The following is a 19546-nucleotide window of genomic DNA, read 5'->3' on the forward strand; positions in this document are numbered from 1 at the left end:
ATTACAAAATATTATAAATATATTACTTTACTTTGGAGTGCCCTAATTCCCCTTTGTGTCTGTGTGTGTGTGCGTGTGTGTGTGTGTGTGTGTGTGTGTGTGTGTGTGTGTGTGTGTGTGTGTGTGTGTGTGTGTGTGTGTGCGCGTGTGCATGTAGCTGTGTGTGCTCAACAAAGCGGGCTTTGTGGACAAATTAGAGTGTGACAAGGCATTATTCATAAATGGAGGGGATCTAGAGGGCGCCCTGTCTCATCTACAGCGTCCCCTACTGCAGCATTTCCATCAGAACATCTGGAAGGAGCAGTCAAAGGTCCATTTCAACATCGATCATCCTGATAAAGAAGTGAGTGGCTGGCTGAGCAGGTAAAACACACATTCCTTTGAATTTCCACAGAGCCACTTCATGGGTGCAAAACCAAGGGCATAGCCAACACTGTTAGAGTGGAGTGAGCCGTTTAGACCAAGTGACCTTTTGGGGTTGCTAAGGGGAAAACGAAAGAGAAATCATGTTCTTCTGTGCGTATATTAGGGCTGCGTTATTCAAATAAAATTGCTTGACACTCTTTGCTGAATGTAAACTGAGCTGATGCATTTTATTCATTTACGAGGAAGTGATGTACATTAAATGCATCAATTTCAGTGCATTTACGTTAATATTTCAGGTAACAGAAGCTGTTTGTTTAGGCTGTCCTCACTACAGGTCACTCAAGAATCTAATGATAAAGCTGGAAAGCGAAGTATAAAGTAAATAAGCGGACTGGCAAACTAACATAGGTTTTATAACATAACATAACGTAACATAAGACTGTATAAACTCCTAATAGTTGCGCTTTGGACTGCTAGGCCTGTTTTTAAAACTCACTCTCTGTCTCCCCCAATGGATGAGCTACACGCTGCTAGGCCTTTATTATAAACTGACTCTCTGTCTCCATCTAGTGGCTCTGCCGCAGGCTTCTAGGCCTGTATAATCTGCCCAGCTGGGGACGGAGCCTGCTGGCCCTGACCTTATTGCAGGAGCCTAATGTTGAGTATTCTCTGGAGGACGTGATCCAGGCTGTGAGGGACCATCACGACAAAGATTTCATTAACCGCATCCTTAACAAAGAGTGTGAAGTATGCTATGGCAGCTTTCCTCAGAGAAAGGTACGTTCAATACATTTCTGATGGAATATGAGGCGGGAACTGTAGTCCATGACATTTAGAATGAACAGAGTCTATGAACAGAATATTTAAAATTTTGGTGACTCTGAACAGAATCTTCATTTTATCCTGTTTTTTCTCGGATAGAGCATGAGGGAGATCACCTCTCAGCGTTCACAGTCACCCGGTTACTGATTCATGTCACCTGTGCTAGTTTGTCACGTGTTCAGGATAGAATAGTTTATAAGCCTGGGCTTAAACGTAGGTTAGTTGCGAAGTATTGTTTCTCTCATGAGCTTACTGAGCGTTTCTTCGGATCTTCACAATCTGGACTAATTGCATCAGGACACATCTTGGTTTTTTTTACTTATTTTCCCTTCCTTACGCAAGTGTATCATCTGTGCAGTCTCCTCAGAAATATCTTCTGAAAACTGAATAACTTAATGGCCATTTCCATTATCATATAGTGCTGAATGATATAGCACCCTGTACTGCTGAATGGTATAGTATCCTATAGTGCTGAATGGTATAGTATTATATAGCACTAAATGGTATAGTGTCCTATAGCATTGAATGGTATAGTATCCTATAGCGTTGAGTGGTATAATATCATATAGCTCTAAATGGTATAGTATCCTGTAACGTTGAATGGTATAATATCTTATAGTGCTGAATGGTATAGTATCCTATAGCGTTGAATGGTATAGTATTATATAGCACTAAATGGTATAGTATCCTATAGTGCTGAATGGTATAGTATTATATAGCACTAAATGGTATAGTATCCTATAGTGCTGAATGGTATAGTATTATATAGCACTAAATGGTATAGTATCCTATAGCGTTGAATGGTATAGTATTATATAGCACTATATGATATAGTATCCTATAGTGCTGAATGGTATAGTATCCAATAGCGTTGAATGGTATAGTATCCTATAGCACTAAATGGTATAGTATCCTATAGCGTTGAATGGTATAGTATTATATAGCACTAAATGATATAGTATCCTATAGTGCTGAATGGTATAGTATCCTATAGCACTAAATGGTATAGTATCCTATAGCGTTGAATGGTATAGTATCCTATAGCACTAAATGATATAGTATCCTATAGTGCTGAATGGTATAGTATCCTATAGTGCTGAATGGTATAGTATCCTGTAACACCGAATGGTATAATATCTTATAGTACTGAATGGTATAGTACCCTATAGTGCTGAGCTGTGTAGTACTTTATAGTACTGTCTATAACACTATAACCCTATGACACTGTCTCACCCTCTGGTGAATGCAGATGCAGGCTCTGACGTTCTGCCAGTGCTCCATGTGCTGTGAGTGTTTTAAACAGCACTTTACAGTGGCTCTGAGGGATAAGCACATCAGAGACATGGTCTGTCCGGTATGTGAGGAGCCAGACATTAATGACCCTGAAGCACTGCAGACCTACTTCTCCACTCTGGATGTGCAGGTAAGATACAACAGAAAAGAATGGAAAAAAAACTGTTTGGATGACTATTGAGTTCCAGTGTTTACTTTAGCCTTCGAGCACCAGTCCTGAAATAAGCAAACTTTGTATATGGAAACATGCCTTGGCAGATCAACTGTGTCAACAATTCATTTAAATCACTGGTTCCCAAACTGTGACTCACCCCAAGGACATGTCGGACATGACTTTTGGGGTACTTCAGAAAATTGTCTTATTTAATTTCATTTGATCAGCCGGCTGCACAATTACACAAGTATTTCTCTGCTACAGGTGATACAAACAGCTTCCAGCATAGGACAAACTTGTTCTTGAAGTGTTCAGTATTTTACTATTCTTATATTTTACAATACTATACTTTGTATTTGTAGTGCTTTTTTATGTTTTAGTGCTGTTCCACCTCCTTGTTTCTACACTTATTGTCCATCTTATCAGCTCCACTTACTCTATAGGTGCCCTTTGTAGTTCTACAGTTACAGACTGTAGTCCATCTGTTTCTCTGACACAGCAGTGCTTTTTAAACACCTCAGTGTCAATGCTGGACTGAGAATAGTCCACCAACCAAAAATATCCAGACAACAGTGTCCTGTGACCATTGATGAAGGACTAGAGGATGACCAACACAAACTGTGCCGCAGCAGATGAGCTGTCATCTCTGGCTTTACATCTGCAAGGTGGACCGACAAGGTAGCAGTGTCTAATAAAGTGGACAGTGAGTGGACACAGTGTTTAAAATCTCACGCAGCACTGTCTGATCCGCTCAGCACAACACACACTAACACACCACCACCACATCAGTGTTACTGCAGTGCTGAGAATGATCCACCACCTGCTCTGTAAGGGTCCATGGGGGTCCTGACCAATGAAGAACAGGGTAAAAGGGGGCTAACAAAGTACCAGAGAAACAGATGGACTACAGTCAGTAACTGTAGAACTACAGTAAGTGGAGCTGATAAAATGGACAATGAGCGTAGAAACAAGGAGGAAATCATAATGTTATGCCTGATCACTGCATGTGCCCTCATATTGGTGTTAAAACATTTATCATCACAATTCAAGTTCAATCGTTGGCCTCAGTACGGTCCCTGTGCTCTGACAGGAACTGCAGCCTGACCCGTGCCTGTAATAAAGTAATACAGACGCATAAACTTTATATTGTTTATTTATTAAGTGTGTTTTTTTAAGGTAGACATTAACAAACGTCTGTTTAACTGTGTCAGAAAAAGTACTGTATAAGTAGGTATAAATACCTTCAAAGGTACAGTAATGGTCTCAAGGCTCATTTGTAGACCTTAAATGAGTTTATATGGTATATATTGGAAGCATTAGTTCAATCAATCTTGTTTGTGGACCCCCAGATATGTAACATAAAGTTTCGAAGTGCTGTGTGTATGTAATGGAATCAACAGGGGTTGTAAACATCCATCCATCCATCCATCCATTCTCTAAGCCGCTTCTCCGTCAGGGTCGCGGGGGGAGCTGGAGCCTATCCCAGCAGTCTTCGGGCGAAAGGCAGGATACACCCTGGACAGGTCGCCAGTCCATCGCAGGGCAGACAGACAGACACAGACAGTCACTCACACACTCACACCTAGGGGCAATTTAGCATGCCCAATTGGCCTGACTGCATGTCTTTGGACTGTGGGAGGAAACCGGAGAACCCGGAGGAAACCCACGCAGACACGGGGAGAACATGCAAACTCCACACAGAGAGGACCCTGGCCGCCCGGCCGGGGGTTGTAAACATGTCATTTAATATTTGAAAGCAGTCTATGATGCTCTTTTGTTTTTTGTAGTTAAGGGAGTATTTAGAGCCTGACGTACACGAGCTGTTCGGTAAGAAGCTGATGGAACACACTCTGAAGAAGGATCCAAAGTTTCTGTGGTGTTGCCATGTGAGTGATCTTCACCTTTCCTCGCAATAAAGCCAGTCAAACCCGGTTCCTAGCATCAGCATTGCTTTGTATTTACTCAGATTAATCATTCATCTGTTCTTATTTTTCTCTTCTTCCACAGTGCACCAATGGCTTCATCAATGACAAAGACGAGTTCAAAGTCACTTGTCCAGATTGTCACCAAAGCTTTTGTTCCAAGTGCAGAAAGCCTGTGAGTGAATACCTAACTATCTATTTGTGTGTGTATTGCTTGAATAACTTCAGAAAGACGGCCTGAAGTTTTATTTACCAGTTTCGTGGATAAAGTATTGAAGGACCCATATAGTACATTTTTCTCATGCGTTCTACAGGGAGATTCACTCGAAAGAGGCCCTGAATATTCTGCTGTAATTCCCGTTAGGATGAAGCAAACTGAACCAAAAACTGACACTACATACCTTGACGTGTGTGTAATCGAGTGAATTACATGCGATGCTGGAAGTGATCTCCGTTTTCTGACAGACACATGACCGGGTACGGGGGTCTGCACCTGGAAATTGCAAACAGAGGTCAAATATCCCAGTTTGTTTGAAGCTCCATATACTGAGGAGCACATTGCACATTTTTTTCATTAGATTGCTTCGTCCTAGCGGGAGTTATTACAGAATATTCAGGGCCTCTTTCGAGTGAATCTCCCTTGATATTTTCCACTTATGATGTTGTGTAGTTTTTTGTACCTTAAACAGCCATAATTCATTTTTACATCCCAGTTTTCTGTCCACTAAATATTTTTTAGAATTAAAATGTAGAATATTTTGGCAGAAAAATGTTTCAATTTTTACATTTTTATTAATAATAAATAAAGAACAGCCCCCCCCCCCCAACAAAAATATATCATCATTTATATAATGTAAGTTTATGTAATGCGTATATATATTATAATTAAACTACAACTAAAACTTGTTTAACAACCGAATGAAGCAGATTGAAACTTCTTTAAACCTGAATGTGCCCTGCTTTTGACTTTGTGTAATGTAAGTAATTCATTGTAAATAAAAACTGCTTCAAATGTTTTCTGTTTGTTCACAGTGGGAAGTTCAACATGAAGGTGTGTCATGTAATGACTTCCAGACATGGAAGCGAGACAATGATCCAGAATATCAGAAACAGGGCCTGGCTGGATTTCTGAAAGAAAATGGCATCAGTCAGTATCAATATCAGCATCAGTCATATTATTAAGAGATTAAGGATTTCTGTACTGTAGTAAAACATGTAATAATAAGAATGTTAAACAGTGTTTGGAAATGTAAAACTGTATCCTGCATCTCTTCCAAGCATCACAACTGATTCAGCTCATCAGCTAATTAGCAAGGCCTTCATGAACTGAACTCAGAGCGTTATATTGGGGTTAACGCTAATCTGCTCAGGATGATGGCTGCAAGGTCCCCAGTTTGACATGACTGCTTTGAAATATAAGGAGTAGTCAAATAATGGCCTGTCCAATAAGGGGCAGTCTTGGGCTGGAGGTTAGGGAACTGGCCCTGTGACCAGAAGGTTGCCTATTCGATCCCCTGGGCTGACAGCACATGACTGAGGTGTCCTTGAGCAAGTCACCTTACCCCCAATTGCTCCCTGGGCGCCGTGGATAGGGCTGCTCACTGCCCCCTACTGTGTGTGTCTATTCACTAGTGTGTATGTGGTCTTTCACTTTACGGATGGGTTAAATGCAGAGGTGGAATTTTCCCGTTTGTGGTATTAATAAAGTATCACTTTAACAACCACCTGGGATACCTTATAAATGACTTAGCAACTATGTGAACCCAGTTAAGTTGTGAAACCAGTCAACAGTTGTCTGCAGCTTAAACTTTTCAAGTGTTACTTTAAATTAAAGTTCATGTCACTGTATATACATTTTACTAATAAGGCATTTGACATTCCATTATCAAGGAGAGCGCCATGCTAGAAATATGGCCAATTCATCAAAGCATCTCTCCTCTTTGCAATTCCATATTGTCTCATACTGTGTTTATTGGGTTTGATGGGTTTAATGGGTTTGAAAATGCATTTGGAGCTTATCACATTTTATTTTTACTCAGATTTCCATCTGTCAGTCATGCTAAGGTTTTATCTGAAATGTGGTGACTGAAGAGTATACCTACGAGACCTTCGATGCTCATTAGACCTGGAAATGTTAGATCTTCTGGACAGTCAATTTGTAAAAGAAAGAAGACCTAAATACATTTTAGCAGAAATACAGTTAAAACCATAATGCATTCTCACAGCCTCTAATCTTTCTGTCTTTGTTTTTCCTCTCTGCAGATTGTCCCAGCTGTAAGTTTCAGTATGCTCTGGCCAAAGGCGGCTGTATGCACTTCACCTGCGGCCAGTGCAGGTATGAGTTCTGCTGTGGCTGCAACAACATTTTCCACAAGGTAGGAACATATACTGGAGTATATCGCTGTTGTCGGAACAAAACCTCATGTCTCCACAATGATAAATTTACAGGAGAAGGAAAAAACATACTCTAATTTTAATGACTCAGACTTTTTTCTGAGTAATTTTAGGTCATTTCTGTTGGTCCATTCATCATGAAATGTACACACAATGTAAAGGGCAATTTTAGTTTAGAAATATATCAAAAACTGAAAAACGAAACTGGAAATATGAGGTTTTGTTCTAACAGCGGTGAGATGCTGGGAGCTTATGCTGTAGTAACTGCAGTATAAACAGAGCTGTATAAACAAAACCCTGTTTTATTATATGACTGAATTTAGGAACCACAGCTGGACAGACAATTGTATACTTGGAAAATACACAAGGACAAACACTCAAAACAGAATGAAATTATCAAATCATATGCCCCATGGAGAAGAATTATACGTATCACCTTACCCATTAATGCTATGACAATATAATTAAATTTACAAGAATGATGTAATGTGATGTAATGCCCTTTGCAGAAACAATGTGTAGACGGTCAGTGTGTAGTGAATGGTCTTCATGCTCATCATCCTCGGGACTGCCTCTTCTACTTGAGAGACTGGGAGCCAGCCAGGCTACAGGATTTGTTACAGGTAACTAAAACTACACTGAGCTTTAAACTTTAATGTGTTAAAAAATACACCAGACTACACTCTAGTACAGGCTTTACTACAGTCATATGCTCACCATACACTTAAAGACTTTGAAAAGACTTTGAAAGACTAAGGTCTGATATCCTGCTACATCTAAGGACATTATTCTATTATTCTGTTATTCAAATAGTCAAGTTAGAACTCCGATTAAGAAATCCGATAAAGACAGCTGGATTTTAGCTCAGTAATCAGATTTCTCAATGCATGGATTTCTTTCAGTCTGCGAAAACAGACCAGAAATAAGTAAGCAGTGCTTCCGCTAGACGCAGCAAAACCAAATACATTCTCGACGAAAAGAGGGACTTAAACGTCATTTATTTGCTAGATGACGTAAGTTCGTATTTTCGGGTAAAGTGGTGTAGTGTTTTAAGTTACTTTACCTTTTCTGTGAGCTTATTGGTTGGTTGCAATGCAGAAATCTGATTACTGCCTGACTCATGTAAATCCAGAGTTTCCCATTATCTAATTACTCAAGTGCATGTAATCGTGTTGATCTGATTACTGACAAAATCAGATTTTCTGCAGTATCAGATTATTAAATGGATAAACACACTCAATGTCTCAGAGTTTGTAGCCACAGACTATGATTTTGCAAAGACTGGGGTTTTTGCAGGGTGACTGTTTGCAAGACTGCTGCTAGATTTTTGAGATTATGATTTGAGATTATGATTTATCTAATGTCTCAAAGATTCTCCGATAATGTTTGCAGATAACACAGCTGTAGTTGCTTCACATTCAAAATTCACCACATTGATTAAAGAGGCTAATGTTGGTTTAATTCCCTGTGCTACATTTACAGACTAAATTAAATGTATTTAAATATTAAAAATTCTAACTTTATAATTTTCTGTGGGAAGAAATTATACACGAATGACTTATCTGAAATTACAACTGAGTCTGTTAAGAATTTTGGGGAATTATTGTTGATGAGAGTTTGAATTTGTGTAAACAAACAGACTGGGTTAGAGGAGAAATAAATAAATCTATTGGTAGAATTAGGATATTTGGTAATCTGGTCATCACATCGTATCCATACTCCCTATTACAGTCTTTCATACTGTAATAAAATTTAGGCAAATACTTTTTCTACTACTCTACACAAATTTTTTGTCCTCCAGAAACATTTTGTTAGGATTGCAACCTGCTCAGATTTAGACATGCAATCTACTCCTCTATTCCAGAAACATCAGATTCTGCTTATGATATTAACATTTTTACAGTGTTGTTTTCATTCATAAGCTACATTCAAGTGAAGTGAATATTCAAGAGCAGTTCAAAAATGATTTTATAGCAAATTCAAAGATTTTCAACTTGTCAGTCCTCAGATTCATCCTCCTAAGTTTTTCTCACTTGTAGGGGTCAATTTTCTGTTAGATTTAGGGGCACTAAAATATGAAATGGGCTTTCCCATTTGGCAAAATGTTTTCTTCTGTAAAGTCTTACAAAAGATGTTTAAAAGTCCATGTCATAGCTGCTTTTTCCCTGTGTATTGTCCATATGTCCATATATCCATGTTTTGTTTCACTTAATGTAACATGTCATTATTAGTTAACACTCCTAAGCAATAGTAATAATATGTGTATAAACCTATATCATTGTACAAACATAAGTATCTATTAATTTCATACACATGTCATGAATATATTTCATAAACATCTTACATGTTTTCACTTTATGTGTTAAGTTGATATTATTATGATTGTTTGATATTCTTCTATGTTGTTATTTTGTTCTATTTGTAATTTGGTGTTTTCTATAAATTCTGTTAAATTTGAATAATAATTCTAATAATAATTTAATATTATTTAGGAGGGAGGCTTTACATAAGCCTGTTTGTGTTTTTGCCTCTTCCTGCAATGTATATTATTTTTTATCTTTATTCATTGTGTGTATTTTAAATTGTATTTTAATCTAAAATTGAAAGGCTATAGAAGTATAGGACACCACAGGTGTAAACAATGTAGGTACAGAGAACTACAGAAAGTATAAAAAAAGGTATAAAAATGTATGTACAAAAAACTGTAGAAACAAGAAACTACACATACAAAAGCTATAGGTAACAGTACAGGTGCAGGGAACAACTACAAGAAACTACAATAACATAACATGTAAGAAACACAAAGAGACAGAAATGTACAAGTACGGGAAACAACTGCATAAACTATGGGTACAAAAAAACAAAAAAAGTGGGTACAAATAAAAAATAAGGGTACAAAAAAAGTACAGAAAATTACAGGTACAGAAAGCAACAGGCATGGAAAACTACAGATAAAGAAAAGCGCAAGTACAGGATACTACAGGTGTAAAAAAAACAAACAAAAATAAAAATAGGTAGGTACAGAAAACTACAGATGCATCAATCCACCTGTAGAAACTACAGGAACAGAAAACTACAGGTACAAAACCGAAATTACAGGTACAAAAAAGAAAGTCATACATACAGAAACTACAGGTATCAAAAAACAGAGAAAAGTACATCACACAGATCATTTCTTTCTATAACAGTTGCAATTTTTATCTTTACAGAGAGGTAGAGTGGAGTTTAACACAGACCCTCCTGAGGGGACAGAGAACGGTGAGTCCACAGCGTTTCTCTCTGTAACTCACCAATTAACTCTTTTAAATCATTTTTGACTCATGAACAGTATGAACTCATTATGCTGTATGTTGGTCAGCTGTGTGTGGAGTGTTGGAGCAGAAGGATGGTGGGCAGGATGCTCCGTGTGGAAATCAAACCCAGGAAGGCCATGCTGGACTCTGCGAGTGAGTGTCCTGAGCTGACTTCGTTCATTCATTCAATTGTTTAGTCTTTCTCTCACTTTTTCGATACTCTTCACACAAATGTCTGTGCAGAAACACTCAGTTTGGCACACCAGTTTGTTTTATACAGCTGCTAAAACATTGCAAACATCTCAAACTGACATCTTCGTCAGCACTACAGTGGTCTCACAACAGCGGTTTTATGGTCTGGTCTGCTTCATTTGACCACCATTTCAACTCCACATCAACTACTGTACTCTCTTTGTTCTTGCCTGCTGTTTAATTCTCAGTATGTTTTTTCCATTGGAATCAACACTAGAGACACTAGCTGGTGGTGCCTGAGTTTGTTAACAGTAAACACTATCTAGAGTATCTTTTTTCTTTTATTTGTTTATGGTGTGTTTTTTATTGGTTGTTTACAGTAAACACTACTAAGTGTAGCTAGTTGTACCTATTTGTATTTGTTTATGGTGTGTTTTTCTTTGTTTGTTTACAGTAAACACAGCTCACCGTAGCTGGTAGTACCTATTTTTGTTTGTTTATGGTGTGTTTTTTGCTTGTTTACAGTAAACACTACTCAATGTAGCTAGTTGTACCTATTTATGTTTGTTTATGGTGTATTTTTCTTTGCTTGTTTACAGTAAACATTACTCAGAGTAGCTGGTAGTACCTATTTTTGTTTGTTTATGGTGTGTTTTTCTTTGTTTACAGTAAACATTACTCAGAGTAGCTGGTAGTACCTATTTTTGTTTGTTTATGGTGTGTTTTTCTTTGTTTACAGTAAACATTACTCAGAGTATCTTTTTTTCTTTTATTTGTTTATGGTGTGTTTTTCTTTGCTTGCTTACAGTAAACATTACTCAGAGTAGTTAGTAGTACCTATTTGTGCTTGTTTATGGTGTGCTTTTGTTTGTGTGTTTACAGTAAACACTCCTGATAGTATCTAGTGATACCTTTATTCTTTTGTTCGTTTGTTGCTTTTGTGTTTGCTTGTTTGTTTGAGTAAACACAACCTACAGTAACTGCTGGTACTTGTTTTGTTTGTTTATGGGTTTATTTTGTCTATTTGTTCACAGTAAACTACTGAGAGTGCCTGGTGGTACCTATTTTTGTTTGATGGTTTGTTTATGGTGTGTTTTTGTGTGTGTGTTTATTTCTTTCCAGCCAACACTTCTGAGAGTATCTGGGGTACCTATTTTTGTTTGGTTGTTTATGAAGTATTTTTGTTTCTTTGTTTACAGTAAACACTACCGAGAGTACCTGGTCAGTCTGATTAATGCACACTCTCTGGACCCTGCTGTTCTGATGGACGAGGGTGAATTAATCGCCACGTGTAAACGACACAAGATTCAACCTGAAAGAGAGCAAGAGGAGGATGATGAGGCGTATCACTCCAGACTGCAGCAGGTAATAAAATCATTTTTTGGGACCACAGAAAGGTCTAAGGTTCTTAATTTAACCACTTTTTTCCTTCAAGTTCTTCTAGAAACCATCAAAAGTGCTTGAGGGTTAATTTAAAAGAGTTGCTCCAAAAACCTAGAGCTGACTCACAATGCTTGATGGAACCCAGTGAGGTAGAAGTTAGAGGCCTCTACAAGAGCTAGTAGACTCTCTAGGGTTCCTCCAATAAGCTCATATGAGAGGGTTTCCAGGCACCTAAAATATATATATTGTTAAGTTCTTTGAGTGCCCTGTTTGATAATGATGAATTGATAATTTAATAGTTTTTAATGTAACTTAACTTTTATCTTATGATTATTACCCTGGCGTATCTAAAAAAATACCCTTTTTTCGGTCGTTGACTGTAACTGCCGTTGGTAGGCATGCATCAATCATGATTTTTTCCAAGAAAAAACGATTTCAACATTGTCTGATTGTACTTTCTGTTATCCAAAGTAGCCAAAAGAATAACATTTATATGCTCTTTAACAGGCCAAGCAGGAATTTCAGAATTCTTAAATAACATTGATTAAATAAAACACTACAAAAGTAAGAGGCAACTGGCTGTTTAGCACAGTGAGCTCTGCATAACTGTGCTGTGGAATTTTCGGTATAGCAGCAGCATTCAAACACAGTGTGAGTGCACTGACCTGCCTCCAGTGGTGGACAGTAACTAAGTAAATGTAATTAGTTTCTGTACTTTAGTAGTTTTTTTTCTGTATCTGTACTTAAGTTTTTCCATTTTGGCCGACTTTTTACTTTCACTCTGCTACATTTCAGAGTCTAATATCCAACTTTTTCCTCCTACATTTTGAGAAATCTGTCGTTCCTTTTGGTTTCTGTGTGTATAAAAACGTATCATGTCAAAACAAAAGAAGCACAAAGGAAGAGCACCAATGATGAACTAACCTAACTTTGTGTAAATAGAGCACAATATAGAAATATGTCCACATATGCAGTCGTGACTGACGCGTTTCTTTTTTTCTGAATTCATACAAACACTTTCATTTTATAGTAAATTAGTTTGGGTTAGTTTATGTTTATGAACAGAGGCCTACAGATCAACACAGGAAGGGAAAACTTATTTGTGATCCTGAGTTTAAAGCCAGTTTTTATTCAACTTGTAACTAATTTACAAAGTAATCAAAATACAAAAATTGCAGAGCAGACAGACAGAAAAACAGATAAACAGACATACATATTCACACATTCACACACACAGGGTGTATCCTGCTTTCCGCCCAATGACAGCTGGGATAGGCTCCAGCACCCCACTGGGACCCAGAAGGAAAAGCATGTTTAGAAGATGATTTAATATTCTTGTCAAAACAATCAATCATCACAGTAGTGAATCTAAACCAAATGTCTCAGTAGTGACAGTGTTGGCTGATTTTGAGCATAACTGAGCAAAATGGTCAAATTCCATTTTATCAATACAAAAACAATCATAACACTACCATGAGCATGACTAAAAAATGCTAGCCAGTACATGAGTACCAAATCCAGCTTTGAACAGTTGTATACATGTAAAATCATAATATTTTTTCATTAAAGCACAAAAAGGTTTATAAACAATATGTGTCGATAGTGACAGTTCGTAAGGTTACACAGATTTTCAGACTTTAGGACACAGTCACTTCAAAACAGTTGCATCTACTTGAGGGACAGGGATACAGTCTCGCTTCCCGCTGTTCAATTTTAGGGTGTGGTTAAAAAAGGCTCCGCCCATGGACTGAAAGTGGAACATGAAAACGTGGAATAACATTTTTTGAAGGAAAAATTAAACCCATGAAAAATCTAAATCATTCCACTTCACTTTAAACAAAAAATCTAAATTATCTTTAAAAAAATAAAAAGATTTTCACAAGTTGATATTTAGGAGTTTGGGTTTGGTACAGTAGAAAGTACCCTATAAATGATGATTTTGTGTATATTTAGCATATTACTATCGCTATTGCTCTCCATGGATCACCACCTTATCGTGGTGGAGAGGTTTGTGTGCTTGAAGGACCCTAGGAGCTATGTTGTCTGGAGCAAAAGCTCCTGGTAGGGTCTCCCATGGCAAACTGGTCCTAGGTGACAGGCCAGACAAAGTGTGATCCATAACCACCCCTATGAGGACAACAAAGCAGGACTCGTGTACCCTGCCCGGATCAGGGTTACCGGGGCCCCACCCTGGAGCCAGGCCTGGGGGAGGGGCTCGCCAGCGAGCGTCTGGTGGCCGGGCATTCACTCATGGTGCCTGGCCGGGCCCAGCCCGAAGGAGCTACATGAGTCCCCCCTCCCATCGACCCACCACCGATGGGAGGGGCAGTAGTAGGGGTGCGGTGCATTGTGGATCGGGCAGTGTCCGAAGGCGTGGGCCTTGGCGTTCTGATCCTCGGTTGCTGAAACTGGCTTTTGGAACTTGGAACGTTACCTCACTGGCGGGGAAGGAGCCTGAGTTGGTGCGCGAGGTCGAGAGATACCGGCTAGATATAGTCGGGCTCACCTCAACACACAGCTTGGGCTCTGGGTCCAATCTCCTTGAGAGGGGCTGGACTTTTTTCTTTTCTGGAGTTGCCCATGGTGAGAGGCGGCGGGCAGGTGTGGGCTTTCTCATAACCCCTCGACTCGGCGCCTGTATGTTGGGGTTTTCCCCGGTGGACGAGAGGGTAGCTTCCCTACGCCTTCGGGTTGGGGAACGGGTCCTGACTGTTGTCTGTGCTTATGCACCGAACAGCAGTTCAGAATACCCAGCCTTCATAGAGTCCTTGGAAGGGGTGCTTGAAAGTGCTCCTCCTGGAGACTCGATTGTCCTACTGGGGGACTTCAACGCTCACGTGGGCAATGACAGTAAGACCTGGAGGGGTGTGATTGGGAGGAATGGCCTCTCTGATCTGAACCCGAGTGGTGTTCAGTTTTTGGACTTCTGTGCAAACCACAGTTTGTCCATAACGAACACCATGTTTGAACACAAGGATGTCCATAAGTGCACATGGCACCAGGACACCCTAGGCCGCAGTTCAATGATTGACTTTGTAGTCGTGTCAGCGGACTTGCGGCCATGTGTACTGGACACTCGGGTAAAGAGAGGAGCTGAGCTGTCAACTGATCACCACCTGGTGGTGAGTTGGATCAGGTGGTGGGGGAAGATGCCAGTCAGACCAGGCAAACCCAAACGTATAGTGAGGGTTTGCTGGGAACGTCTGGCAGAAGAACCTGTCAGATTGATCTTCAACTCACACCTCCGTCAGAACTTTGACCAGATATCGGGGGAGGTGGGGGACATTGACTCAGAATGGGCCATGTTCCGCTCCTCCATTGTTGAAGCGGCTGACTGTAGCTGTGGTCGCAAGGTAGTTGGTGCCTGTCGGGGCGGTAATCCTCGAACCCGGTGGTGGACACCCCAGGTGAGAGATGCCGTCAAGCTGAAGAAGGAGTCCTACCGGACATGGTTGGCCTGTAGGACACCAGAGGCAGCTGGCAGGTATCGACAGGCCAAGCGATCTGCGGCTTCAGTCGTTGCCAAGGCAAAAACCCGGGTGTGGGAAGAGTTCGGTGAGGCCTTGGAAAGTGACTTTAAGTCGGCTCCGAAAAGATTCTGGCAAACCGTCAGGCGACTCAGAAGGGGAAAGCAGTGTGCCACTAGCACTGTATATAGTGGAGATGGTGTGCTGCTGACTTCGACTGAAGACGTCATTGGGCGGTGGAAGGAATACTTTGAGGACCTTCTCAATCCCACCGACACGTTCTCCAGTGAGGAGGCAGAGTCTGGGGACACAGGAATAGGCTTGTCCATTACTGAGGCCGAAGTCGCTAAGGTAGTTAAAAAGCTCCTTGGCGGCAGGGCTGCAGGGGTGGATGAGATCCGTCCCGAGTTCCTCAAGGCTCTGGATGTTGTGGGGCTGTCTTGGCTGACACGCCTTTTCAACATTGCGTGGACATCGGGGGTGGTGCCACTTGATTGGCGGACTGGGGTGGTGGTGCCTCTTTTTAAAAAGGGGGACCGGAGGGTGTGTTCCAACTACAGGGGAATCACACTCCTCAGCCTCCCTGGTAAGGTCTATGCAAGGGTACTGGAGAAGAGAGTCCGGCTTATAGTCGAACCTCGGATCCAGGAGGAGCAGTGCGGGTTCCGCCCTGGTCGTGGAACACTGGACCAACTCTTTACCCTCTCCAGGATTCTCGAGGGTTCATGGGAGTTTGCCCAACCAGTCCACATGTGCTTTGTGGATTTGGAGAAGGCATTCGACTGTGTTCCCCGGGGTATTCTGTGGGAGGTGCTTCGGGAGTACGGGGTACATGGCTCTTTGCTACGAGCCATTCAGGCCCTGTACAAACAAAGCAGGAGCTTGGTTCGCATGGCCGGCAGTAAGTCAGACTTTTTCCCAGTGAGAGTTGGACTCCGTCAGGGCTGCCCTTTGTCACCGATTCTATTCATAATTTTTATGGATAGAATTTCTAGGCGCAGTCAGGGGATGGAGGGTGTCCGGTTTGGTGACCTCAGGGTCACATCGCTGCTGTTCGCAGATGATGTGGTCCTATTGGGGACATCAGGCCGTGAACTTCAGCTTTCACTGGATCGGTTTGCAGCCGAGTGTGAAGCGGCCGGGATGAGGATCAGTACCTCCAAATCCGAGGCCATGGTTCTCACGCGGGAAAGGGTGGAGAGCCCTCTCTGGGTCGGGGATGAGCTCTTGCCTCAAGTGGAGGAGTTTAAGTATCTCGGGGTCTTGTTCACGAGTGATGGTACAAGGGAGCGGGAGATTGACAGGCGGATTGGTGCTGGGTCAGCAGTGATGCGGGCTCTTTACCGGTCTGTTGTGGTAAAGAAAGAGCTGAGCCATAAGGCAAGGCTCTCGATTTACTGGTCGATCTATGTTCCCACCCTCACCTATGGTCATGAGCTTTGGGTAATGACCGAAAGAACGAGATCGCGAATACAAGCGGCTGAAATGAGTTTCCTCCGCAGGGTGGCTGGACTCTCCCTTAGAGATAGGGTGAGAAGTTCGGTCATCCGAGAGGGACTCGGAGTAGAGCCGCTGCTTCTTCACGTCGAGAGGAGCCAGTTGAGGTGGTTCGGGCATCTTGTTAGGATGCCTCCTGTACGCCTCCCTTGGGAGGTGTCACAGGCAAGTCCACCGGGGAGGAGACCCCGGGGAAGACCCAGGACACGCTGGCGTGACTATATCACCCAGCTGGCCTGGGAGCGCCTCGGAATCCCTCCCAGGGAGCTAGTGGAAGTGGCTGGGGATAGGGAGGTCTGGGCTTCATTGCTCAGGATGCTGCCCCCGCGACCCGAACCCCGGAGAAGCGGAAGATGATGGATGGATGGACTATCGCTATTGATGCCTTGAGCTTAAATAGATCATAACATAATCCTTGTAAATATCTAAGATCTGAATACTTAATTGTTGTTTTTAATAGTTTTTACTTTTACTGTGGGATCACAGTTCGAAATACTTCAGTAGAACAGCCCACTTACATGATTTACTGTGTGATAAGTGTGATTATTGTCTAAACTGTCAATCGTTTCTTTTAATGACCTGGATTTGCATGTTTTGTGTTGTTTTCTAGAAATTGATGGAGATTCCACTGGGTGATAAAGTTCCTCGAAAGATGTGACTCAGACGTGGGCCTCAGGAACATTGACCCCTCTGCTGTGATTCACCATCTACCAGCACACCACTGGTTAATACTTGGCGCCTTTTGACGAAACGTGCTGTTTTGAATATTGACCATGTCATTTAAATGATTTGTGTATATTTAGGAGTTTTTCCTTTTGATCTCTGCTGTCAACAAGCAGAATTCTGAAGAAGAGTCTCCTTCCCCAGCAGATCATGAAAGTTTCATGAGCTGTGAAGTTGTTTTTATTTTCACATATATGATAACTTTTTTCAGTAGCTTTCAGTGGTACAACAATGTTAGCAAGTGTACATTATCATTGTTGGCAACTAAGACAAGCAACTACCACTTCATTTTTGTCTGACACTGAGGTAAAATATGTTTATTTCTACTGAGAGCCAAAAAACTGTCTACTAATTACATCACAAATGGTAACTATCGGGGTCCAAGCACGACACACTCTATAGAGTCAGTACACTTGTAGTAGTTAGAACACAAATGATGAGTGGAGTTTTTAGATTTGCCTTTAATTATAATAATTGTTGAGGAGAAGGCAAAAGCTGATGTATACCAGTGTGTTTGTACACACTGGCCTTATGACCTTGTTAAGGGAATCAATGGGGTTTTAACAAGCAAATATAAAACTGAAATTTTTACATTATTTTTGTTGGCATAGTTGTTGAACTGAATCATTCTGTAGCAATTACTTTGTTCTTCCTTTATTCTCAAAGTGCACAAGAAGGTTTATTATTGTGTGAAAATCACTAAAATGTTTTCTTGGTGGAACAAGCCTTTGAACACTCCCTGGGGGTTGATTTCTGAACTTGTCTCTCTTTAAACTTCTCTTTTGTTCGATTTTTGTTTGGTTGAGGGATGAGCAGTACATAGCACTACAATGTGTTCATGATAAACAAATAACAGAAACAGTCTGTAATATTCTCACACTCCAAGTCACATACTGTTTACAGTAAAGTTTCAGTAGATTGTGTGTAGACAGACATACAACATTAATGACGACTAAATTAGTTAAAACGGAAACCTGTATTTTGTGGAGTTAGTTTGTTGAGGTTTGATCATTATGCAAAGAAATTGTGTTTTTTTGGCTTGTAGGTTTCTGTTTACTATTGTGTGTTAACTGTTTTGAGAATATGACTCCTGTATAAATGGGTAAATCGTTTTTAAGTCATGATCATTCAAATTCTTAACATATTAAACATTCCTTGTGTGTCTTTTTTTTTTTTTGTATTTTCCTAGCAATCCAATTTAATAAGCTGTTATTTTGGGTGAAGCTAAAATATTCTCAGACAGCTTCCCGGAGAAGCTGGTAAATATTTACTAGTTCCAGACAGATGCTACTGTGATGGCTGTGAGCTGCAGAGTTAGTCATGTTTGATACAGTTTTCAGCTCCGTGCACATTATTATCTATCAGACACACCCTGGGAAAAAACACTTTGGTAAGTAATGATAGTGCAGACAGTGCCTTCTAGATAAATTCACTGTCGTGTTTGTGGAGCCATTTCTGTTTCTGGTGAATTTTGGTGTTGGTGGAACATTTTATCGTGTTGAATGGGGCATAAGCCTTCTGATCAAATCTGTTGGGCAATGAGGGTCAAATGTGTGGCAATGAAGTTTGGACGATAATGCAAATTTAGACAAACGATTCTTGTCTGCAGATTTGTTACTGTAAATGTTATTGTTATGATCTAAGTTATGAATTTTAGTTCTATTTTAGTTTTTAATTTTACTTCTAGTACTAAAACTAAATGTATAGGGGCGTAACGATACGCTCTGCCTATGATTCACTTTTCTCATGATACTTTTCACAATAATGTGAATGGGTTATTCTCATAAACATGACAAATCTGTGTCGCAATGAAGGTCAAATGTTTTGTGCCAGTGAAGCTTGGACAGTAATGTAAATTTAAATAAAGAATTATCGTCTGCAGATTTGTTACTATAATTGTTATTGTGATCTAAATTCAGTTATGAATTGTAATTGTGAACATTACCCTGTAACTTGCGTTTCCTTTCATTGTAATATAATTACCATACAATTACTAACCGGGCAGCTTCTGCTAGTACTTACAAATATATAGGGGTGTAA

At 40.4% G+C, this 19546-nt stretch overlaps 1 protein-coding gene across 1 annotated transcript in view; it reads left to right on the forward strand.

Moving 5' to 3' along the window:
- Positions 1-18668, forward strand: part of LOC108431411 (E3 ubiquitin-protein ligase RNF31) — a 31645-nt gene extending 12977 nt beyond the window's left edge. Inside the window, exons 12-23 of the mRNA XM_017704531.2 lie at positions 158-343; positions 937-1143; positions 2438-2611; positions 4423-4521; positions 4643-4732; positions 5590-5704; positions 6820-6932; positions 7461-7574; positions 10161-10209; positions 10310-10397; positions 11636-11801; positions 17394-18668. Coding sequence (XP_017560020.2) covers positions 158-343; positions 937-1143; positions 2438-2611; positions 4423-4521; positions 4643-4732; positions 5590-5704; positions 6820-6932; positions 7461-7574; positions 10161-10209; positions 10310-10397; positions 11636-11801; positions 17394-17441 — 1449 coding nt within the window. The 3' untranslated portion in view covers positions 17442-18668. The remainder of the gene's footprint in view (positions 1-157; positions 344-936; positions 1144-2437; positions 2612-4422; positions 4522-4642; positions 4733-5589; positions 5705-6819; positions 6933-7460; positions 7575-10160; positions 10210-10309; positions 10398-11635; positions 11802-17393) is intronic.
- Positions 18669-19546: the final 878 nt, after the last annotated feature.

This window comes from Pygocentrus nattereri, chromosome 13 (assembly GCF_015220715.1).
Source record: "Pygocentrus nattereri isolate fPygNat1 chromosome 13, fPygNat1.pri, whole genome shotgun sequence".
NCBI lineage: Eukaryota > Metazoa > Chordata > Actinopteri > Characiformes > Serrasalmidae > Pygocentrus > Pygocentrus nattereri.